Source organism: Streptopelia decaocto (genome assembly GCF_964273445.1).
Source record: "Streptopelia decaocto genome assembly, chromosome: 2".
Lineage (NCBI taxonomy): Eukaryota > Metazoa > Chordata > Aves > Columbiformes > Columbidae > Streptopelia > Streptopelia decaocto.
Genome location: NC_138655.1, coordinates 53,549,901 through 53,576,469, shown reverse-complemented (window position 1 = coordinate 53,576,469; position 26,569 = coordinate 53,549,901). Strand labels below are relative to the sequence as shown.

Sequence of the window (26,569 nt, the reverse complement as noted above, 5' to 3'; positions counted from 1 at the left end):
TTATTGCCTTTTTGCTTTACATGCATTTTCCCGTATGTATAATGCTAAAAGATAACAGTACACTATAAACATCATTTTCTAACACAGAATTTCTGCACCAAAATACCTTCAGAGAGCTTTCTGAAAAATATGATTCATGAATTAATGGATAAAAGTGAACTCTTCCTTTCCCAAAAGAAAACCCTCTTTTCTCCTCACCAGGAACTGGGTCAAGATTTAACAGAATGAATATGCATGAACTAAATGCACCGATAATTTTCAATATATTTAAAATAATAAAAAGAGTGCTCAAAGGATGGAATACATTGAAAGAGAGCCACGTGTAGACACTAGAAGCATAAATTTGAAAACACAATTGTTAATGTATTTTAGATGGTTGGTCATATTTCTCGTTCAAAAAAAGATCAGCCTGTGGATGAAAGAACACAAGTACTGAAATGCAAGAGCCCTAAACCATTGACTTCTTTGGCAGTCCCATTTTAATCTCCATTTTATTCTTTTAATACAGTGCTTCCTGATAATGCTATGCACGGCACTTCCCAATTTTATTTCTTATTTCCTTTTAGATATTTGAGTAAGTAATTGTTTGCTCAGTGTCTTCACAGTCAAATGTTTTCTTCTCTTTGGGCCAGAATCCATCTAGCCACATAGGTGCAGAGTAGCAAAAAAGAATATAGAGCAGCTTTCCTTCCTCAAACATTCATCACTTGTAAGAGTCTGGAAGAATCTCAGTTCCACAGGGATGCCCCTCCCTGCCTAACCAACACACTCAGCACTAATTAGATGGATTACCAAACAAAACAATTCTTTTAAATGTATAGAAATGGAGGTCTAGCACTCTTTGAACTGTCTCAACTTCATTTTTCTGCAGTTGTAAACCGAAACATGATGCACACTTGCCGACCAGAAGAGATCCTTGGACTAGAGAGCAACATTACCTATTTACAGCACTTACGTGACCTAGGATCCTGAGGAGAAAGAGATATTTTTTTTTTTCTCCTCCAAATTCAGGATATTTCTTCACTGGATTTGCCCTGACTTCAGGTCTCAATCTAGACACCTACTCTACAGTCTAGGCTATAAAATTGTAATTGTACTTTATGGCAAGAAGTAGCACCAGAAAAGCCAGAACTCACAGCACCAGTTCTTCCTTCTGAGAAGGAAGGCTGGGCTGGATTCTGCACACAACAATTACAATTCTACATTTCTAAAACAAACAGCTTTGCAAAGCCAAAACGCTTCCCAAATATTGGGGAAAAAAAAAAAAAAGGAAGCACCTGAGCAGTGTCATTGTTTGTTTTCCTTTGAAGTGAGGTAGAATTAATGCACCATTCATTCTGCAAAGCTTTGATTTCACTTTTTTGTAAGCAATTTTTTTCTTTAAAGAAAACTTAAAAGTTCAAAATTAAATATCCCAGTGCTTCTACATAATTCCTAGATGTGTCATGCCTCACAGATGCTCTAATAGAATTTTGCTTTTATGTGTTTTTACAACTGGCCAAAGCTGCTGAGCAGGACAGCACGTGGTGTAACAGCCTCAAACAAAAGGGTGCGCCTTAAAATAATAAAAGAGCGGAGCATGCCTGTCTCTTAATTTCCATCTCTCAATATACTTTAAAACCATTAGCAAATTTCATCCAAATAAATAGTTTTAAATTTAAACAAATTTGAAACAGTCCTGCCAGAATTTAATTCCAGAAGATGACAAGGAGTCCAACTAGTGCCCTCATTCAGGAGGCTCAGAGCAGACAAGCAGAAGCCTAACATCAAATACCCCATTTGACAGCAGATTCCTGGTTACTGGGTGCTGCCTCTTGCCTTACATGTCTGTCATAAAGGAAAATCGGATTACCATCATAAGGTGGTGATAATTAATGGACAACTTTTTCAGAAATCAGGCTTCTGTTGTCTACGGGACATCTTATTTTCCTGGCTTCTAACACAGATGGCTCAGAAGTTGGCTCAACTATTTTTTTAAATTACAAAACCTGTTCTTTAGAGTCTGAATCCCCTTTGGTCATAGTGGGGATACATTCATACATGTATAAGAAGGAGAAAGAGAAGTGGATTGATGCAGATATATGCATATACACACATACACACTCTAAGGCATGCATAATTATTTATTCTTTTAGCCATTAACCGAAGAAGTAAATATACTTTGGCCACATCCAATGTATAAAAGGTTTTGCTTTAGTTTCGGATTAAACCTTCTGCATTGACTAAGTCAGAGGAAAAGCCATGCTTTCCTGTCCCATTTGCTAATGTTTTTGTCAAAGGACCATAATCAAGTTAATGTTTTCTATAACTGGAAGGCAGCATGGCATAACTGGATGTGAAAACTGGAATAACTGATGTGAAGATGGCCTTCAGAAGAGGGAAGAAAGTCCTCAGCAGAAAGTAGTTACAGATAAATTCAAGGCACTCGTAGAACTTCAGAAGGAAGGCATCTATCCCCAAAACATTCCCTGTTCTGTATTTCTAATTGCTTTTAGTAACAGAGTACTAACATATTTATTTAAATCTGCAGTGATAATACTCTGAAAAGAGAGATCCAAAGCCTCCATGGAACAGTTCATGTTCAATTTGTTCAGAACAGAGTAATACTAAGTAATACTAAAATACCAAAATTTTCCACAAGTAATTTACCACTTCTATTAAAGGTGCCCATATACCAGTCTTTTGGTTATAACAAATATACTCCCAACTTGCTGGGGTTTTTTACCAAAAAATTATTTCTGAATCAATATTTTTTCAGTGTGTTTTTTGAGGTTACCCTTATAATTAGTAAGAGACTGCAACAAATCTGGAGACAGAGATATGTCATAAGAGAAATCATATTATCTACTTTTTCTCGAGGATCATTATCTTTTTTTCACATTCCCTTTACCTGGTAGATGTGAAATTAATAATTTTGCCTCTTGGGTTTGCTATAAGATGCTGAAGATTCATTTATCTCACAAAGCAGGTTAATTTCGTCCTCTGCAAATGTTTTGAAATGGGAATCTAATAAAGTGAAGAACTACATCTCCATTTATATGACTGCTTTTCACACAACCAAAGACAGTCCTACCTAGCAGTTCTTTTAACATTCAGTTTCCACCCCTATATTAATCCAGCTATACTTGTCAGGAAAATATCCTAAATGCTGCTTCTTGTTATTATGAGGAGTTCCTCACAACAAACCAATCTGACAGTCATGTTTCATACTCTGTGTCCTATCACCACTAGAATGTGCCTACATTCCTCATACACTCCAGCATGTGTCAGAGAGAATGCCAAGAGATCCAGGTCTTTGCTGGAGTTTTCCTGTCCTCTTCCTGCCCTCTTCCTGCCCTCCCCTTTACATGGTGGGGAGGGAAATGTTCTGTTCCTCCAATGAGACCTCTGAACCAAAAAACATGTATTTAGGGCGTGATGAAGCCACAAAAGTGCAGGGATTAGTAATTTCTACATGACTTCAGCTGATGTTAGGAAAAGTGTTTGTATGCACAGGCTGAAGATTCACTGAACTGAGAACCCACCTGCAATTTCCCCTGTGAAGGAAAGACACACTTGAGATGCAAGGGCAGACATCCTGATACTGTTTTATTTTCTAAGAGAAAAATGTTTATTTTTCCCTATTGTTGGCAACCATAAATCTGAGGAGGCATCCAGAATGATGCGGTACTCAAACTTTTGCCTATGATAAAGAGTCTTCCCATCACACTGTACCTCACTGCCCATACAGTCTTGGGAAATGACAGGAACATGTTGGAGAGATCATTATAAGCCCTTGCTTGTGAAAGTGGAGTCCAGGAGAATTTAACAGACACCATGGTGACAGCTCTGAGGAAGTAATTGTTTGCTCAGTGTCCTCACAGTCAAACTCTTCCCAGAGTTTGACAGAAACTCAGAATCACAGAATGGTTGAGGTAGGAAGGGTCTGGTCCATCTGAACCAAACACCTCCTATCCCACCCTTGCTCAAGCAGGGCCAACTAGAGCAGGCTGCTCAGCACCATGTCAAGACAGCTTTTGAATATCTCCACTGCTCTCCCCTCACCTACCAAACCATTTCATTGCAGAAGGCTATCAGGTTCATTAAGCATGACTTCCCCTTTGGGAATCCATGCTGACTTCTCCTGGTCATGTTTTTGTCATTCATGTGTCTGGAAATCGTTTCCAAGATTGGTTGTTCCATCACCTGCTCAGGGATTACAGTGAGGCTCACCAGCCTGGAGTTCCCTGGGACTTCCTTCTTGCCCTTCTTGAAGATAGGAGCGGCATTTGTTGCAGCTGCATTTGCTGCCAATTATTGCATATTTTTTTGCTTTCATGGACTTAGTGGACTCACAGAGGGGAATTCTAGACTGTGAGATGAAGAAGAGGAGAACTGGATTGAAAGAGATTTTTTTTATGGGAGGAATTTGGATTATTTTGTTTTTTCTTGACTCAAAATCTCCAATAACACAAGGGAAGTCTGTTCTGTACGGCAGCATCAGAGAAATCAGCTCAGTAAGGAACAACTTGCGTGCTTGTTTCCAGGCAAGTGGCTGCCAAGGAAGAACTTTCATATAGTAGTCATAGCCAGACTTAATTTGTGTTTTCAGTAGGGACCTTTCCAAGAAGATGCATCTTTTTGTTTGTTTCCTAACCAGAGGTGACAACTGACACAGAGACATGGACATACATCCTACTAGGTAATATTTTATTGGAATTATATTGAAATCTATCAGCTTACCTTCTTCACATCCAAAAGCTGTGATACACCTGCTACACTGCAGAAAAACCAATACTAGCTTTTACCCTTGTGAACCTTATATGGGAATGATTTGTGTATCAGAAAGGTATTAGGAGAAAGGACAATACAGTAGGTATTCTTCATTTCAAATTTATATTAAAACCTTAACTTATTAATCCTTTCACAAGAAGACCATACATGAAATATAAGTTCACTGTGAACTTCTTGTTCTGATAAATCAATGCAACTTCCTAATAAAGTTTATTACAGCTTCAGGTTTGGAATGGTGACTTTTGAAATACCATTGAACTTTTCAATGGAAAATATGATGGTGCAATATCTGCAGCCCTCCTCCTCGGGGTTCAGGTGCTTGTGATCTGAGGTCTAGCTCTGATTCAACGCAGCTGCACAACCTTGATTCAAACTTCTGAGGGAACTGTTAAGTTCTGAGAAAGAGCTGTAGAAAAGAACCTCCAGGATGGCTTCAAGTTGACATTTTCTTATTATCACAAAACTAACTGATGTGCAGACTTTTTATATGGCTAAAAAAAATGAACCTGTTCTCAAACAGTCCTCCAAGGTATAGCAATAAGAAGGAAGAACTTAATTCCCAGTGACATAAAGATCCTTACTCTTCTCTTGAGGCAAAAAGGTCAAAAGATTCAAAGAAACCAGCAAGGACAGAGAAAGGAAGCTGCCATTTCAACCTTGAGAAGTTCTTAGGAAGGAATTCATCTTTCCTACTAGTGATAGGGAATGGAGAACAGCATGGAAATAAGCAGCAAGTACCCCTGAGACTCAAGACAGGCTAGGGCATGAACACTGACAAAGGGAGAGACTAACTACAGAATTAATGACAAAAGAAGATGGGAAGGTAGAAAATGGGGAAGACCAACTGCAAAGATGATTGAGTATTCAGAAACTCATACATTAGGGGCTGAAGACTGTCCATCCTGTAGGCCCTGGTGAGTGCTCCATGTACTGGGGCAGGAGGAAAGCGCTGGCATGGAGTATGATCTTGTGTACCTGAGCATGTTGGCTTGGCATGCAGGGTTCACAACAGTTGCTGGCCTATATTACCTACCTAAAGATACTTTTGTCTGTTGCAACGTGACGCAGTTAATATAAGACAGCAAAGTACAGTATGATTTGTAGAGACTATCTAAAATGGCTAGATGGGGAAGATTAAGAGTTCTATACTTTGGCTTTGGATCAGGCTACAATTTTCAACAGCGTGAAGCCATGTTACCTATCTGAATACTGTATTTCCATACTACAGACCTTATAAGCTCAGAAGTTCTGCACCCCTTTTAGCAACGAAAAGGAGGAAACAGAGAACTTAGATAACATTCCCAAGTAAAAATCAGGTTGTGCTCTGGTCCAGGTCTGATCATTTTCACGATCTGGTAACAGAGGATGAGGTCTTAATTGATCAGAGGGAAGAGGATGCTCATTCTATCAGTGAGCATTTTGGCACGTCATTTTTATCACAATGCCATTTTATGCCATTGGGCAGCACAGAACAGGTGAAGTAACTCTGACACCTTGGGAAATTACCCAGCTGAAGCCAAAGCAGTGAGCAAAATGAATAAAAGAAAACTATTATCTTCAAGAGTGGGGATTTAAAGAGTTGCTCTGCTCTGTTCTTCCAGATTGTAACAAGCCTTCCAGGAGTAACAGACAGTTTACAACTAACCTGCAGCAGTGATTCAAGAGCTCAGTTGTACTGGGAGCAACAGCTTTCCTCCTGACAAGCTCAGGTGAAGGCATAGAAGAGACAGCAAAATGAACTATATGTTAAAACATTCCTCTTACTTCCTTGGATGAGGAACGTGTGACTTCTCTGCCTGGAAAATTATTGGTTAAATTGACAGTGATTATTTTTCCACATACTCCAGGGCAATAATTGTGTCTTAGTACAGAGAAATAGAGTTCTGACCATTAAAAAAAACACCACAATTTTGGGGATAGTCCATCAGAAGTTTCTTTCATGAGAGTTCTTTTATTTATTTTTTTAAGTTCCAGTAGGGTTTGCTGGTTCAGGGAAGGAAAAGATGGTAATTTTCTGGGTTTATTCCAAATATCACAATGGAAAAAAAGACACCAACAAACCAAAACAACATGATGAGAAAAAGGCAACAAATTTTCCCTAGATAGCCTTAAAAATGTCCTGCCTTAGCAGGAGAGAGTACTTTATTTTACTTTTTCTTGCTAAGATAGCTGGTTTTAAACTTTATATGCTCACCAGCAGATTAAAGGAACATCATTGTTTAGAAATAAAGTTTCATAATAGGGAGGCCATAGCAAAACCAAACCAAACCAAACCAACCAACCAACCAAACAAAAAATTGCAGGAGCTCATTTAGCAGCTCTGGATTTTCCAGGAGATGGTACAACTGGGGCACTGCCTCACCAGCAGAGTGCCGGGACACAAACTGGATCAAGGTTTGTATCATGCAATACATATCAAAGACAAAACACATTGCAAAGCACTGAAAAAAATAATTCTACCCACAGAAATATTGATATGGATAAGAGGAAACTACAAAACATAGTCTACTTCATTAATCCTTCAACATTCCTGCTCATGTTTTACTAGGGATGGTTCCACTGGTTTTGGGTCAGACTTAGAGAAGATTTGATTCTAGACATTTTCATGCACCAAAGGATTCCCAGTCTACTTCAGTAACTATTGACTCTTAGATCCTCAATCTTATTATATCCCATATGGCAGAGCCACTGTTGGTTCTGTGCCTACATGCAAAGTTTCTTTGGTTCAAACATTTGTGCAGCTGTTTAGCTGCTGGCAATGGCTGGGTGCTTGAGGTCTCCACAGCAGTGGTTGGTATTGCACATCTGACACCGTGGTGACAGTCTTATTCCTCAGAGAACGGTGTCTGAAGTGTGAAGGTTTCTGATATCCTGCCCCTAAATAACTCTAATTGTGGGCAACTACTCTGGAATTCTCATTTTACTACTCTACCAGAGTGAAAATGTACATCAGAGTAACCTGAGAAATACTGTATAATGGAAGTATTCTGTCATGTATCTCCTGATGAATTTTCTTCCCATGTCCCCCCACCCTTTTTTTATTTTCGATGGCAGCTCTCTTCTTGGTTCATAACACCCTATGAGACAACTGTGGAAAGAGAACAACTGGTGATCCAAATTCCAGACAACCTGCGGAGGAACTCGTTTTGAGACCTCAAAATGAGAAAATCCCGTTCTTCTGTCTCAAATGTGGTTCACAATGGCCAAAATTCATTAAACCCTTCTTTTTCAAACCTGAACTCCATGTTCTAGGTTAAATCTAATGCAGACCTGAATATGATTCCTCAACCTTCCTGAACATTACACTGAAAAAGCACTTACATTTATATTACACTTCATCAAAAGGAAGCAAAGCACTTCAGAAAGCATGTAACTGCTCCACTGAGGGTGATGCAGCCAAGCCTGGAGAGATTTTTTTTTCTTTGCATTCTAATTATAGATGCTTTTATTTACTAAAGTTACAGATAGGGGTTGTCTATTACAAGCCTCTGAGATCTCATTTTGCTAAAATGAAAACATATTTCAAATGCTTTGGAGAACTATTAAGATTATTGAATGTCTAGCATACTGCTTCAAATCTCTGAGTGGTTCACTAGACCCCTAGGGAACAGCCAAGCAGCATACAATTATCACAGTAATTAAAAAGGTGCAATGACTCTTCTCTTAAAGACTCCTGTTTTATTAATTCTATGTTATGCTTTGGAGACTGGCATTATTTTATTCCTACCCAGCTTAATTATACCATCATTAGTTTATCTGCACCTCTTTTTAAGCCCTTGGGCCAGTTATTACCATGTCACTTGCTAACAGTTAACCAATAACCACTACACCTTCAAAGCAGGATCTTCTGCTATAAAAAAGCCAATTTGTAGAGACAGATTTTATATTATCATTCAATTTAAATTTTTCAGCCATCGCTTTCTGCTTTTAATTTAAGGGGGGTACTGTTTAGCTTAATGAAAATACAAATACTGCTGATATATTACAAGACATTACCAGGTAATAAAGTATTTTGAGTATACCATGGTTTAAGAGACTGAATGCATGTTTCAGTATGCAACGGTATGTACCACTGCAAACACCAGAAAGCATATGATATTCTTAAATATAACTAAAATTCTGGATTTCTTCCTCTACTGGGTCTGGCTGGGATAGAGTTAAAGATTCCCTTCACAGCAACCTGTATGGTGCTGTGTTTTGGATTTGTGACTAAAACAAAGCTGATAACACAGCAGCACTTTGAATGTTGCTGAGGAGGTGCTTGCACAGCTTCAAGACTTTCTCTTTTTCTCACTCTACCCCCCAGCAGGTAGACTGGAGATGGACAAGAGGCTGGCAGGGGACACAGGGGGGACAGCTGAACACACCTGACCAAAGGAATATTCCATAACATATGATGCCTGCAATCAAAGCTCAAGAAAAGGAGAAGGAACGCGGAATGTTCACTATTATGGCGTTTGTCTTCTCGAGTAACCACTACACACACCGATGCCCAGCTTCCTAGCCAGTGGCTAACATCTGCCTGACTGTGGGAAACAGTGAATAAATTTCTCATTTTGCTCTGCTTGTGAGTGCGGCTTTTGCTTCACCTATTAAACTGTCTTCACCTCAGACCATGAGTCTTCTTGCCTCTCTTCTGCTTTCTCCCTGTCCCATGGCAGAGGTGACTGGCTGTGTGGGCACTCAGCTGCTGACAGGCATCAACCCCTGCAACGCGCTGACCCTTCATTACAGACAGGCTCACTGACACAGCACCCACTGTCACATTATCTCACCATGTAAGAAGATGGTCAAACTATGAGAAAAACTGTCTTAATTTTAAAATAACTCAAGTATTTCTGTACTAAATACACACTTAGCTTGTCTAGACTGGTAATTTTACATTATTATGAGGCACAGTGACCCAGAAATCCTCCTGAAGGGAACTCTAATTGATTTTTATGCCTCACTTTTGACTAAGCTGAAATTATCTTAGTCTAGTAAAGAAAATCTTATAATAGTTAAGTATTTAGTATTTATAACTTAACTGTACTGTTTTTTGCTATTTTTCCATTATCTACTTCTTTCCAGCAATGAGAGGAATAATAAAAAAAAAAGAATATCAAAGAATTAGTTCTTGTATAAGCTAGCATCCTCAAAACATAATATTGGGATTCTGATAGCAACTATATTGCATTCTATGTCTGACATCACACCAATCAGTTCAACTGAAATGCCATTTAGCCACTGACCGGCAGTCAGGAGACTTTACAAATCTTCATTTTCATATGCAATGGAAATACTTCATTATTTCTGTTGAAGTATATATTTTTTCCTGTTAAGAAGACAAATAACACCAAGATGTTCTTTAAAAGATAAGGATCAACAAAATAATACAATTTGCTTAGACCCATTTCTGCTAGGTACACTTCTGCCTATCTTCTACCAACTTCACTGCAGCAGAAAGAAGATTCAAAATATTGGGTGAAAATACTAATTGCAAAAAAAAAAAAAAAATCCAGGTCACAGTATACTCTATTATTTTCTGAGCAGCTGAATCCCAAATTAATATCACTGCCACTGTTCCTGAAAATTACTGTACAATTGCTTTTGTATAATAGGTCTGCTTTGTATCTTTTTGCAGTCAGAGGTCAGCACTATTAATTATAACTTCCAAAACAGGAGCCAGGACTGCTACACAGCACCGCAAATCACACTATCTAATTTAATGAAAAGACATGCTATCAGTCACTCAAGAAAGCAGTCCTTTGCTAAACCTCATCTGCTAATTGAGCCTTAGCAGTGCATACTTCTGCTGATACACACAAGACCTATTTCCACATTATCTACAACTTGTAACTGACACTGAAAAAAAGGAAAATTAAAAAAAAAAAAAAAAGAAAAAAAAGAAAAAAGAAACTTTATCCAAAACAAACAAAGTTCTTACCAAGTTTGGGATACTAGGCAACAGGAAAACAAAACAAAACAAAAGAAACAACAAAACAACAAACAAACAAACAAACAAACCCCAAGATGAACTAACCCGACACTCAAACATACACTGCCAGGAGAGGCGTGTAATGATATGGACAGAGTTTATTGCATACCTGCTAGTAAAAACAGATTCTTTATACAGCACTCTACATTGACCGCTTTAAGACACGCACAGGTATGATTTCATCTATAGTCCACAGTGGCTCTGGAGGTTGGTTTCAAGGTCAGCATAGCTGGGCAAATGCTAACAGCTTATACTCAAAAGCATTCAGTCTTAATTCCTGCAGCCTGATGGTTTTAAGGTAGACAGTAAAAACTGCTAGTGCAATAACTTACTTTTTCAACCCTATAACTTTTCCAATTACTTTTAAGTACTCACCAGCACATTTTGTTCTTGTTTTGAGAGCTGGGCCAGGGGATCCCGTTCCTCCTTCACCTGGTCTTGTAAGTAACACGCTGATTTCATACTCTGTGTCAGGATCCAGGTGCCCGATTTTATAGCTTGTGGAGTCCACAGGTTGTATGTCATACCAGCTTCCACTTGAAGTTCGATACTCAACTTCCCTTTGAATGATGGGCCCATCCCCGTTGATGGAATTGGCATTCAACTGTATCCACAGGTAGGTTGCACCGACTGAGGACAGCTGAGGTGGAGCAATGGGAACTGGTGGCTCTGAAGCACAAGTTACAAAAAGCAGCAATGATTATACTGGCATGTTTTCTGCTTCTAAAACGTTCAAATAAGCAATGGGTCTCGTGCTATATTAGAGCTTAAGATTGCATGAAAATATGGATGTGAAGAATTCATCACTATAGATTAATTTATTTCCAATAAACTGCAATATGCAAACTTTTGCTTATGTACTTGAAGACTTGAACACGAAGCTTTTGTTTTATACCATGTAACTTCAAACTGCAAGCAACTGCACTTCTATTCACTAGACATTACATGGAAAATTTTAACTTCCAATTTCAAAAGACAGATGATCAAAATACAGTTTGTACTGGATGTAAATAGAATTTCTACTCAAAACTAACATTTTTAAGCTAAAATTGATATTGAGGTCTATTCTTAGACACAGTCAGAACAGTGATTTCTGCATTAAAAGACAATGAATTTTTTTACTCATTATATCTCTGGGACTGTACTACTCAGTCTTCAGATTTTCACACTTCTATGTATGTAGAAAAAATATAGTATTTCTTCAAGTCCTATATCCTGATTAAACAGAAAAAGCTTCTAAATGAGAGCTCAGGGAATTCTTGAGTCTTTACTATACCTCTGACTCTATTTCATGTAATGGCTTACTTTCACTAACTACCACGCAGAAGCAGTACTTCGTCTCACAGAGCAAGAATGTGTGTGATCTCCTGATAGTTTGCATTCTAAAGATTTTTAAACTGAGCAAAAATTTTAAACCACTTCTGTATGTGTGCGATCTCCTGATAGTTTGCATTCTAAAGATTTTTAAACTGAGCAAAAATTTTAAACCACTTCTATTTATTACATGACAGACATCTCATTTTAAATTAGACTGAAGAAAAAAAATTGCAGACATCACCTCTTTTTAAAGGCAAATAATAAATTCCTTTTTTTCCTATTGATTAACCAGGAAATTACTCTGCTGTTTCATGCATCACATCTGCATAAAATTCACCTTCCCATTGGTTAAATATATTCATGTAGAATGAAACCAGGCCACTGTATTAAGGCACTGTTTGATCCAGTATTCTTAACATATCTATCAGCAAACACTGCCACCTTCTTAAGGCTACAGAGAATACCTAATGAATGTAAAACATCTGTCTCCCCTAAGCTGTAAGTTCAGATTTATCCTTTTTTGTTAACCATTTCCCAAAGTGTTGAGACACAGGTAGTCAAACAGAAAAGAAGCTGAATTTATATATTTCATCACTTTCTCAATGACTTCAAAGACATTAAAGCAAAGAACATAAGTATTAATATTTCCTGAGAAATAGAAGAACTGCTATTTTAACAAACATTTAATTATCCTGTGTTATTCTACCTTTTTCATTTAGAGAAATAGTACCCAAGTCACAGAGCACTAGGTATGATGACGAGCTATGCCTCAGGTAGACGGTGTTTCTAATTAGCACCGTACACTTTTATGTAAGCTTTAATCTGTGCAACCTGTTAGTAATTGCTGAAATATGACATCAGAAGACAAAAAACAAGCATCAGCCTTATATCTTTTCTTCTTAACAAAACTAATTGATTACTATCATGAAGAACATGATGCAGTGGGCAACAGTTCAGAATGCCTCCAAAGATATCTACTAATTATTACTGATTGCAGGAGATATAAAAAGAGCTTAATATATTGTGGTAGATTCCAGTACGTAAAAAAAGAATATTGTTTACATTTTGAAATCACTAGAGAAAACACTGTTATATGTCAGTGGCAATATATGGCAAACTGATGTCATCCTTCGGTTAGACGTATACTGCAGTTTTATTGAAATTATTGTTTCTGAAGTATATAAACTACGGCTTCATACAGCAATAACATGTCTGGAAATAGTTCTGACTTGACTCAAAATGATTTAGCATCAATTTAAATCATTAGGCTGTTTTGTGAACCAAGACATGAAATGGAACTTTTATAGAGCATCCTAAGGCATTTACTTAGCCATGCTGAAAGAACAGTTAATTACTTTGAAGTTTCAAATGCTACTAAATGCTGTTGAAGTGCCATTCAAAATGCAAACTCAGGAGTTAGGTCACCAAGGTTAGTGGTTACACCAATTCATTCCAAGTATTACAAGTACTTGAAACAGACAGTATTTTATTGTCTTTTTATCCCTCGGGGCATATTTTTCATTCCTTTGTGACCAAAGTGCAAAAGGTTAATGTAAGCTGCATGATTTGAGCAAAGTCTGCATATACTGCAGTTTAATACTAGTACTGTAGTTTAATACTATAAGTAGTCTTCTTACCAGAGTTCGAGTTTACATAAAAAGAATCTTTCATTACAAATACGATGCTCATTATTAAGTGATTGGTTAAAAACACAAGACCCAGAGTTAAGCAGACACTTTAATACAAATGGTGTACTACCAAATATAATGAGCTGATTTCATTACTAAAGCATGAAAGTTGTTCTTCTTACTTATTCATTTATTCCTCCTCTAGGCAGAACGATTTAGTTTTTTTAGGATACTGAGGACTTTGAGTCACTTAATCAGGTAAGTACCAGACAGCAGCATCATTTCTTCACTAAAAGCAGTTTTACTGGTGGCCACTGGGGTACTCTCAAATAAATCCCATGCAAAGTGTTTTCTGATTAATATCTTTATGAAAATGGTACAATAGACCTGTGATTTTACAGCTGTGTATATTCAAGGAAGGAATTTCAACTGATTGCAGAAACAAGTTTACGGCTTAGCTTAAAGGAGTTCTTCCTTGTAAATCTGTCTTGAAGCAAACAAAGCTGTTCAGTACCGTGAAATCCTCTAAAGATAGGCTTTTAAAATAGAATATTAATTCAAACAAAGAAGGTAAGTTTATCCATTATTTAAAATTTAATGCTTTTGAGACTTTGGACAGACAGGTGACCTCTTTTTGATTTCTGTGACAAATGGCAATGGGTATCATTTCTTATGGAAAGAAAACAGTCGCCACCTTACAAAGTCAGCGGTTACTGCAAAAGACAGAAAGCTGTAGGCAGATGCTCTAACGTTACCCTACATAAATGGATCATTTACAGTAAAATATGAGAAAAAGACAAAGCCTTTTTAAGAGCAGCTCTTCTCTTACACAGAGGATAAAACCAAATTTAGCTATACATGCATATAAACTATTTATCCTTATGTGTTTCTACATTAATTGGAAACGAAACAGCGACTGCTTTATTTAGACTTCTTTGTACTTCAAATTATACAGATTTTCCAAATATCTTCTACAAGATCCTAAAATCCGTATGTTGTGGAGACCTTTTACAATTTTAATAGGGAGGGGAAAGGCAGCACACAGATATGCAATGGAGATAATATAAATCTCTGAGATTTAAATGAGTTGTATCATAGAACACAAAAAGGGCCATTTCTTCTCTGTGGCTCAAACAGCTAACCTGAAAAATGAAAAAATCTACTTCAATAGTAACAATAACATTTTTTAATTTTTCTTTTGAGGTAAGAGTTGGAGAATGGAACCAGGCTACATTTGCAGCAGAACAGGGAAGCAACACTCATCCTGCAAGCTATTTTTTTTTAAATTAAATAGTAACTGCTAGAAAGATAATGCCACGATATTCCCATAATACTGTTCAGCACATCATGAGCAGGTGGAGGGATAAAAATAAGGTATCAATCATCTCTGATGCTATGTCTACATTAATAATGTCATAACTATTATAAAATTAACAATTGTAATTTTATAGTTTTGAAATCATCTAAACATTTTAAAGAATTTTTTTCTTCCATTTTCCTTTTTTTTTTTTTTTAATACATATGTATTATTATTGTCCTTTTTTAAGCACGCAAATGATCCCATCCCTTTGGAAACACTGGAGAGCAGTGCCATTTTGCAGCATTTAATTGTAGATAAAGGGCAACAAATACCCCCACTGATGACAAAAGACACAGCAATGATTTTGGAACACCACAGCTCTTCATGCAGTATTTTTTTCAAAAATGTCTTTAAATAATTCCTACCAAAGCACTTAATTATTTAAGTAAACGATACCTCTAAATAGTGTGATGCATAACGCATGAGCTGATTTCAGAGTATTCCTTTGCTTTCTTGTGCAGACAGTTCCCTTTTCCACCAGCCCCAGCCCCCATCCTCGTTCTTACATACATATACATGTATGTAAGCACATACGCATATTTGCACATGCACGTAATGTATACAAATTCGAGACTTTAACTTGAAGAAGTCTCCATTGTACATAACAGAATGGCAGTTTTGGTGGGGTATTTTTAGTAGCTTGTAAAAAATGCCCAGATTTTTACAGGAACAGAAAAACAGAAATATTCTTGACACAACTATTATCCTCCAAAAAAAAGTTCCTGATTCAAAGCTTGGAGTCTTCAGCAGTTTCCTATGGAAAGTTTGCTAAGATGGCTGAACTACATCAACTGTTTTGGTTGGAGGTTTTCTCAAAACCTTCCGGCTGAGGCACACACTCACACTGGAAAATATCAGCCTGAAGTCAGTTTGCCAAAATATAAGCATCTGAAAGCAGGACCTAATGACAGGAGTTGTCAGGCAACCATAAAAATAAGTCCTAATGCCAACACTCCTTGTAAAAAGGAGTACAGACAGATTGATGGATCCAGCATGAAAGGCTGCTTGGCAGAGAGAGAAAACAGACGTTAAGCACCTGTGGATACTTAATGTATGAGAACAACTGATACAACAGATAAGCAATCTTCAATATTTTCTCACTGTGCCTTGATCTCAAAACAATTTTGCCCTCCAGAATAAATTCTTTTCTCTAGAGGTCCAGAAGAGGTTTGGTTCTGTTCCTCGTGTTAAATCTTCCACTTGGAAAGATGCCAGCATTTAAGCTGCCAGCATTACAGATGGTTACCTTACCATGGCCTCACTTAAAAACCTAACAAAACTCTTTTTAAACAATTTGACACCTAGGTTTACCTTGTTTGAACTCAATAAGCAGTCTGAACTCTGTAATAATCTGATGTCTGCTCAGACAGGCTCATTCTGTTCTCCTAAAACTAATCTGTGTTGGATCTGCCCACTATTAGAAAAATGCAATCTAGGGACCATATGTAGAAGTCTAATTTACCTCACCAAATAGATTTAATCAATTCCACCCTACTATTTTCCTTTTCCTCAATGTTTGATTACTTTTATGTCACCTATTGTATACAAACTGCTGTTTTTTTACAATAAGTGGGTGATGTGACAAGGCCAATTTACGTCTCTGATTAGATAAAGTGACATTTCAATCCAATTCTCTGACAAACTTAGATGAGGATACTGAGTAGTTTGAGCACACCCAATGACAAGGCACTTGTCTTTTCAGCCCTTCCTATCAGAACAAACACTCTGGTAAATTGAAAACCTCCCCTTCAGGATTTATTTATATAGAGAAATCAATACTTTATTTCACCATCTTCTAAAAGGCATATAACACCAACAAGTTTTCAAAAAAAAAATAATTCCTTTTTTCCCTTCTTGTTTAAGACCAGAATAATTGTTCACTGACAGGCTTTTTGCTCATTATCTAGATAATATTCATGTTTACAGTTCTTTAATAAGATAACACGGGATTAACTGATAGGTCTTTAATTCCTTTTTATTTCTCTATACAGATTAAACCTTGCTATAACTATACCTGCTCAGGTAAACAAAAAAAAAAGGAACACTTGGCATCTTCTTATGTATCTCTAATGTTCAAGATTTGATTCCTATTCTTATGTGATTTCAGGTTTGTAGCAATACTAGTGGCCTTTCTGAAAGTTCTGGTACCTGGTCTCCAGTGCCACACAACATCACACCACAGCAGTACTGCAAAGGCTAAAGCTGTTTATGTAAGAAAGTAACTGTAAGCTACTTAGAGTAAGTTCCCGTTTGGTGAAACTACACCTACGATGAAGTAGACTGAACGTTGTATAGAGTTGTAACCCACTGTACTGTGCAAATGCTACATAAAAGCAGAGAGATTTTGAAAATATCCCAACTCTAATGCAGGATTTACTTATTTCCAACTTGAGTTACAAGTTCAGAAGCCAGAATGAAACAAAAACCAATAAATGTGAAGAACTGATTCTCTTTAACTTAGAAACGCCAGGTTTGACTCTCCTGTCATCATAGCAACGTAATTCCAGGGAAGTTCCTCTTAAAACAGTTTAGTTACACCAGCATAAATAAGAAGAGAATTAGATTCATTGTTTCCAACAAAGAGTGGGGAGTAATTACACCATAGTTTCTACACATACTATTATTAAGCCATCAGTAATTCCCAAGTATATACTAAGCACTACATGTAGTAAGGGTAAATGTACATTTTTTCATGATTTATCGAATGTAATGGATTAAAAAAAGATATAGCTGCACTGAAATCAATGCATTATCTTTGAATTCTGCTAACTAACGTTGCAGAAAAGCTGCTGAAAAAATTAGGAAATACAATTTCTTAATTATACACCATCAATAATAACAAAGCATATTTACTAATGAGTCCCTAATACTGCTATTACAGTATAGTCATCTAAGGTTTTATAGCACAACATTTAAAATGGGTCTTTTTAGGTCAGAAGGAATGATCTGCAGGTGGTCTCATAAAAGCTCCAATACAGGCAACGGGGATTACCATAATTACTTTGCTACTCTACAAGTAGCTAATGGGATTACACCCGAAGGCCAGCCACTTGTTCACAGCGCCCAGTGTAAATTTTCAGAAGGAATCTGGGTAAGCACAAATGCTTTGATGATATGCCTCATAATTTCATTTACTGCATCACAAAAGCAGCAAGAATAAATTAAAACACCCTAACTCGAAGAAATTTTTTTTAAAAATCTAACTTCTCTGGCTTTCTGTACCTCCAGCCACTGCTTGCAGTCAGTCTTCCATCTGCCTCTTTCAGGCAGTCTCCCTTCTTCCTTGTTCCCACTGATGCTGGGTCTAAAAAATGCTTCATCATTCCTGTTGGGATTCATACTCCACCCTTTTTTGCCCTCTTTGCTGACTCCTATACATTTCCACTTTTGGTCACTCCTTTTATTTCCATTTCATGCTATTTTTGCTTGGGCTGAAATAGCCTCATTTTTTCCACCACACTTTATAATTATATTCTCATCTCACCTTCTCTATTTGTTTCTTTCTTCATCTGTCTATTCAAATACGCTGTTTCCCTGAAAATAAGACCTACCACAAAAATAAGCCCTAGCATGACTTCTCAGGATTTTTGAGGATGCTTGAAATATAAGGCCTCCTCCAAAAATAAGCCCTACTTAAAGTTCATTAAAAAAGTCAGTTTAAAAAGTGACCAGGCAGCTATACATGTAAAAAAAGTGGTAAGTTTTGGAACAAAAATTAATATAAGACCCTGTCTTACTTTCAGGGAAACAGGGTAGCTCATCCAAGTTCTCACAGTACGATTTGTTTTGTCATGTTATCTTCACACACTGGTTATTCACAGTCTCCTCCTCATCTTGTCCTGCTTCCCTCCACTTTCTCTGAACCACATCCACTAAAACTATATTCTTACTTTTGGAAAATGGTTCCTTCTTCTTTATGGCTCTCTTGCATCTTCTACTGGGAATCTATTATTTCTCAGTCTAACCCATAGCCAAACTTTCCTCGTCTCTAATCAACCCCGGCACATCTCACATACACTGTGCTACCTGTATCACCTCTCCATTATTTCGCTCCTCATTTTCTTCTTAAATATCCCCCTCAATTTTTATTCGATTCATAAAGCTCATCCTTATCTACAGCCTGTTAACCTTCCTGTAGGTCTTCTTAATGTAAACTCAACTGTTCTTCACACTTTGTTTCATGCTTTTTTTCCCCTCAACATTTTTCCTTTGCTTTTTTAATGTCTTGACCTGATTCTTTATTTATGCCACTGTGCCTCCTGTCCTTCAAACCCCTCCTTTATTGCTTGCTTCTGATAGACATGCTTTCCATACTGATTTCAGAAACAAGATCCATGCTACATTTTCAGATGTAACAGTTATCTCACACTTTGATTATTGCCCTACACATAAGTTGCCTTTAGGAAAAGGGTCACATCTTTAAAGAGTCCTGCCAAATCCCATATAGGTTTATAAAGATATAAAATAATTTAAAATAGTCAGGAGAAAGAAAACAGAAAATCCCAGATCAACTAATAACAAAAGTCCCTTATCCAGTCTGCTGTCTGCAACCACAACTGTACAAGTTCTTACACTGCAATAGGTACTGATTTTTTTCATTAGATGACTAAGTCATAAGAAATGTTAATTTGTATCTTAACCCACAAGACAAAACCTAGAGCAGAATTTGGAAAGCAGAGTGGTAAGAAGATATCATATAAAAAATAATTTCTTGTTCCTAATTCTATTAGAAATGCTATAATGATATCATCCATGATAATCTGAATGCTACCCACAAAAGAAAAAAGTTCAATCCAACGAGGGATACTGTTTCTAAAATTAGAGGATGCATAATAGATGCAAGTGTATCCTTCCTAATTCCCAGAGGAAAATTCCTCACCTGTGGTGGTTTTAAATTTAGGGCACTTGTGCACTCCTTGCCAACTTGCATCAAATTGTTTTTAGAAAGAAGAGAAAAAGAGCCTCTAGTTCTTCATCTCACTTCGTGTTTGTCAGGCACAGAATGGACCAGAATGGGAAGACATGTAACAATAATGTGGCTCCACAGCTTGGGTGCTACAGAATCTGGTCATATTGTATTCCTCTAAAATACTACTATAACTCTAAAAAGCAATCAAAATGCAATTTAAATATAATGACTGTTTAAAAATTGTTTTAGTTCTCTTTTACAAGGACAGACATACCTATCTGCATTCTATTTACATTTAAGAGTTTCCTCCTGTTTTTAAAAATATCCCTCCATATGCTGAAATATGTGTATTTTATGTGTCAAATTCAATGTAAATCCTTCATATTTTGCAGTAAACATATTTTTAGAATGCAATCTCCATAAAGGAGGCAAGCAGCCAGTATTATGTTCACATCTTTTAAAAAAGATCTTGTAAATATACTCTTAAAGACATATAGTTCTAGACAGTGCATTTTGGGGAATTATTTACAACATCGATCAACAAGTAACTAGTTAATTAGTCCTGGCTTCTTCTGTCATTCTCTTGTTACAGTTGGATAGGCTCTTAAGATTTACATAAACAGAGTCTATTCATTGAACCTCTTATCGACTTTAACAGGCTCTGGGTGACATTCTTACTGCATTAGAAATTGCAGGTCCTCATTCCATACACTGAGCATACAAACACTGATTTTTTTTAATTGTGAAATACCTTTGACTATCAGTTCTGCATAGTTTGATACACCAACTCCTCCTTCTGTCCGAATCATGCAGCGATAGTTGCCAGCGTCCCGCTTCGTGGCATTTACCACACTAAAAAGGGCTACAAATCGGCGAAAGTTGAACACTTTTATGTCCTTCAAAGGTGCATCTCTTACATAAATACCCTAGGCAAAGAAACAAAAATAAAGAATATTATTAGTCATATTTAGTGTTTAAAAAATATACTGAAAAACGATTTTATTTCTCTCAGGTTCCCCAAGAGGACATGTAAAATAAAAGCAGAAGTCTGGATGTCACTTTTGCAGATGTTTACGCTGTGTGAGGCTTTACTGCCTTCCCATGCGAGTTAAACCATTCATCATCAGTGGGCGACCATTCATCTGGAACAGCTGCTTTCAACTCTTTATAGATTAACTAATAGAAAGATTTAAGAGCAATGTAACATTTACTTGCTTGGCTTGCTTTACACAAATATTTAAAGTTACTTCGTTTAAAGAAACATGAAACCCAGCATAGCCAGTCTCCTCTTTCTCTTCCCCTGTGCATCTGCTATGTGGCACATACATCTTGCACAGCTTGCAGGGAAGCGTCAGTGGATGGTTCTCATACAGCAGCACCTATACACAGGGTTATCAGCGCCTCAGATGGAAGAGACCAGGCACAGATTCACCAGGCGATGACCAACAAAGCCAAAGTTGTCTCCATCTCTCACTTCCTCAGCATGATACCAGGAACTGGGCTGTTTCTACCTCAGTGCAGTGTCTTGCCCTCAATTCAACATCTTGCACGCACGGCACGAGAAAACGAGCTTTGTAACAGCTGAGGAGCACAAGGCCCAGCATGAGCTTCATGCTCTGGCCTCCTCCTTCATGTGATCCAGTGCATGCCTGGAGGAGGGGAAAAGGGAGGGTACCAGACAGAAAAGGACAATGATGACATCCATGTCCTCTGATGCAAAGATGAGGGCAGTGGGACTTGGCTCTCAGATCCTTATCAGAACTCGAAATAGGATACATGCACTATGAACACGCAAAGCCCTCAGAAAATACAAAATCATCAAATTACCAGAGCTGGCTGTAAAAAAAAAAATCTAGTGACAACATTTACTCAAAACACACAAACAAGAAAGAGGCACTTCTCACAGAAACACATGCATTTCAACAAATCGAAGGCTATGGCCATTATGAAAACATCAAGGGAAACTGGAGAATCCCAACCAGCATCTCCCAAAAGACACTCTCTCCAGGAAGGCGCATGCACAGTCTGATGCTATTTAATGATACCAGTTATTTTTACTACGTTTTTGTGACTTCAGAAGCTTGTAGCAGGTCAAGGGTCCTGCACTACCGAGCTTCTATAAACCATCAACACAGCTGGAGATGTCTGTTTTTCTGCCCTGGAGTTTGTAGTTTGTCCAGCAGAATTTAAGACCTATATAGGAAATACTGACCTCAGTTTGTTATGGTCTTTACTTGCCACTATATTTAAAGTACCCTTAAAATACCAATTATAACCAGAGAGTTTCCAATACCAGCTACATAAAATTAAACTCATAAATAAATCACAAAAACAAGTCAATCATGCCATTATGCCAAAGAAGCAGCATAATTAACAGTAAGGTAATTTCCTCTTCAAAAATAAATGTGGGTGATGCACAACTTATTTAAAAGAAAAAAAAAATGCTTGTAATATGCTCAAAGAAGAATGTACGATCACGCCTTAAAAATTACTCAGTCTTAAATTGTTGCTTGAGAATTACTCCAGATAATTGCCAGCTCCTTAAAATTCCTGGAATTCTGAGCTGCTGATAAACTGGATTCTCTGACGTGGTGGCAGTCACCAAAAAAACCAAACCAAAACAAACCTAAAAACCAACAAACCAAACCAAAAGTTTTGAAAGAAATATTTCAAACTACTGTTTCAAAACTACTATTTTTACTTGTTTTGCCACTTTAATATCCTTCTAATGAGAATGGTTGCAGATAGCGGAAGCAAGCAGAGTGTGTTACTTATGATTTTGGAGAAAAAATATTTCTTAAAAGCAACATTATTTTTTGCCTAAGACAATAACTGATTAATCCTAATTATCAGAGCTGCTGACCAGTCACAAACCACATGGTTGTAAAGTGTGTTTCTGCAGCTTTCAGACTCTTAAGGACCCTGTGCATAGCCAAGTCATGTGCTTACATTACATCTACCCATGTTAGTTTTTCCTTTTTTCTAGTCTCGATATCAAGAAGTTTTACACGGGCCATTTTATCTTGTGTCCTGGTTTTGTTAAAAAAACAAGTTTCTCTTTCAGTGAATTTTGCCAGTCAGCTAAAGCCTTCATATTAACTGCATAAAGAGAAGAGATTCGTGTCTGAAGGGCTACAAAGTTGGTGAAGGGTTTGGAGAGGAAACCATATAAGGAGCTGCTAAAGTCACTTGGTTTGTTCAGCTTGGAGGAGACTGGGGGGAAACCTCATCACGGTCCTCAGCTTCCTCACAAGGGGAGGAGGGGCAGGCACGAATCTCTTCTCTTTATCAACCAATGTCAGAAAAGGGAATGTCAGGAAGATGTGCCAGGGGAGGTTCAGGTTGGACATTAGGAAAAGGTTCTTCCCCCAGAGGGTGGTGGAACACTGGAACAGGCTCCCCGGGGAGGTGTCACGGCCCCAAGCCTGACAGTGAGATTTTAAGTACTTCGTTATTCCAACACACTCACAGACAAAGCTTGTAGATTCTAAACACAAAATCCTTCCTACAGTTCACTGGCAGAAATTACAACCCTGAAATAACTGAATTGGACCCACAGACAAAGACTCAATGAGTGATCTTGAAGAGGGTCCAGAGGAGGCCACCAAAATGATCAGAGGGCTAGAACACCTTTCTTATGAGGACAGGCCAAGAAAGTTGGGGTTGTTCAGCCTGGACAAGAGAAGGCTCCGAGGAGACATTATGGTGGCCTTTCAGTACTTAAAAGGAGCCTATAAGAAACATGGGGACAGACTTTCTAATAGGGCTTGTTATAATAGGACAAGGGATAATCATTTTAAAATAACAGAAGGGTGGTGGAGCACTGGAACAGGCTCCCCAGGGAGGTGTCACAGCCCCAAGCCTATCAGTGTTCAAGAAGAGACTGGACAATGCGCTCAGACACATGGTGGGAACTGTGGGGTTGTCATATGAAGGGACAGGAGATGGACTCGATGATCCTTGTGTGTCCCTTCCAACTCAGGACATTCTATGATTCTATGAAACATTACAAACTTACAGAGGCAAAGCGTAGACTGTTTAATTATATGTCAGAGCTCAAATGGTCCCTCAGAAATCACTGGCATGACATTTTTCTACTATAATTCAAAGGAGAAAAAAACCACAGATTTATTTCTCTAGTGTCTTCGGGAAAAATATTTTCGAGGAAAAAATAGTGTCTGGAACAGACAAAGACCAAGAAACGTAATTGCTTTACTTTCCACAAGAAAAAACACAGCTCAAGAAAGTAAATCTTCCCCCTCTTCTGGGACAACCACAAATGAGTAAGAGAGATGCCTAATTGATTTAAGCCTGAGCACAATGGAGTGGTAATGAAGGTAATGAATTCAAGTATTCTTTAAGAAAAGTTCCATCCACAGGCATTGGAAAAGAGAGTTTAAAAAAAAAAAAATTGCTGTACAGTAACAAAGCAAACAAATGAACAAAACCATCAACCAACCAAGCAAATAATAAAGACACACCTACAACTGCTCCCAAACGCTTCTTTCAGCAACGGACAAAAGGCAGAAGACTATATTTAGTCTGAAACAATGTTCTTTATAATTTGTTCTCTCTGAGCTGTGATAAAAAAGTGTCTTCAGGAAGCTACACAGGTATGACAGTGGTCATCTTTATGGGTTAGTTAACTATCAAAATTTGGAGGAGAATGTCAATAATATTTCCTTTTCCATATTAACAGGTCCTTTAAGCACATGGCATGATAAATTATGAGCTCTTAGTGCCAACTGTCAACAGCTATTTCATTGAGAATGGCTAGATATAACTTACATATATTATATGAATATTCATTTATTGAATGTATCAGTACATCCCGGTACATTTTTTTTAAAGAATACTTTTTAGCGGCATTCACAAAAATAAGTTTCTAATAGTCACTAATGCAACATTCTGAAGTTCCATAATAAAACAGGTTACTTATGATCTATTGCTTTACTAATTATAGTCATTAAAACCTTAATCTCAGTTATTGTAAGACAGATTTTGAAATTTACTGATAGGTCTTGCAGATTTAGTGCAAGCCTGAGGCTTCAAAAATATACCATATCTTATTGAAAACTAAATGGGGGGAAAAAAAGTCTGTAATTTACTAATCTCATTCCAGAAAACAGTATAAAATTCATGATTTATTATAGAATGAAACACGGCGGTACTCTATATTAAAACCCATTAAAACACGTTGTTGGAGCAACTTCGTAGTGTCCTTCTGGTTTATGGGTGTGTGTTTGGTTGTTTTAAATACAATTCAGAGATAAATACAGTTCATTTTTTTTTGCTTTAGCTCCGCTTTGCCATGTGAAAGACTGAGGGTCTGTTACAGATTGAGCCTGTAGCTCTTTCCTGCCCCTGGGACTCGGAGAACTACATGAACAGGACACTTCATTCTTTGGAAAGAGGAAACTGCCCATAATGATTTAATTCTAGACCTGCCTGGATTGCAAAGGCCACATCCCCAGGGCAGAGCTATCTAACCTTCTTAGTGCAGAAGAATTTGGACCACAAAACAAAGATTGTGAGATGTTGAGACCCCAAAATGAAAATAACAGATTCCACTGGCTGCTGAGCAACTTGTACATTTTCAAATGCTCAGAGAAAGCTTTTATTATAAAAATATATATATATTTATATATATATACATATTCAAAAATGCTTTTAAAGCCACCTAATGAAAATATATAACTGGTAAGTCACTTGTAAGAATAATTTTTCTATTAAACAACGTGTTACTTAATATATAGGGATATTAAAAAAAAAAAATCTTAATTTAATCTCAGGTTATATACAGCTTGAAAATCCATATTCCTAGTACCGGCATATTAAATGCATACAGAGACAGCTTAAAGCACTTTAAAATGAACATTATTTTTCCATTTTAGGCAAGCTAGAATGAAAAGAAATAGGTTGATGGTTATTTAAATCAGACTTGCAGTCTCGTTTAGGCAATGAACTAGCTCTAAGTCTTCTAAATGAACAGCAATTTAGCAGCGGCAAGATATGTATTAAACCTTTCAGAAATACATTTAACAAAAAACCAGCAGTAATTCAAAGGGATTGAAGTTCTGGGATGTTATATGCAGCACTACCACTGCATTAATCACTCTTAAGGTATATTTCAAGAATTTTGCCAGAAGACACTTAAAAGGAAACATTGGTCAGTCACCCTCTGTCCACACAGGTAGATTAAGTGGCTTTTCACACATTTAATAAAAGAAAGGATTTGCATTCTCCCACTTTCAAATATGCACAGTTATGAAACTGTGATTAGAGTCATACTAGTGGGATCTCAAATAATATCAGTAGTGCCAGCAGCAATTTTGTTTAAAATATGTATAAAATCTAAAGCAAATAGTAATTAATACCTCAACAAAATTGCTTCACAGAGTTCATATAATTCTAATAATTAAGACAGTTGGCTTTTCCTCTGAATTTCTAGAATTGCTTTCATAACCAAGACAACTGTTTGTCAATCTAGATTAGAACCACCACAGATCCTGTGATTATCCTGTATTTATTCCGTCTGTGTAAGTTAACAAGTGTATTTCATTCAAGCAATGAATCCATGACAGAAAAAGATTATTATTATTGTC

At 37.2% G+C, this 26,569-nt stretch overlaps 1 protein-coding gene across 8 annotated transcripts in view; it reads right to left on the bottom strand.

Annotated features, from left to right (window-relative positions):
* PTPRM (protein tyrosine phosphatase receptor type M) overlaps positions 1-26,569 on the bottom strand; it is a 470,229-nt gene that overhangs the window by 266,210 nt on the left and 177,450 nt on the right. For all 8 annotated transcript variants that reach the window (XM_082045023.1, XM_082045024.1, XM_082045028.1 and 5 more), the window contains exons 6-7: positions 20,716-20,890; positions 11,126-11,419 (exon numbers count right to left, since the gene is read on the bottom strand). In XM_082045023.1, coding sequence (XP_081901149.1) covers positions 11,126-11,419; positions 20,716-20,890 — 469 coding nt within the window. The remainder of the gene's footprint in view (positions 1-11,125; positions 11,420-20,715; positions 20,891-26,569) is intronic.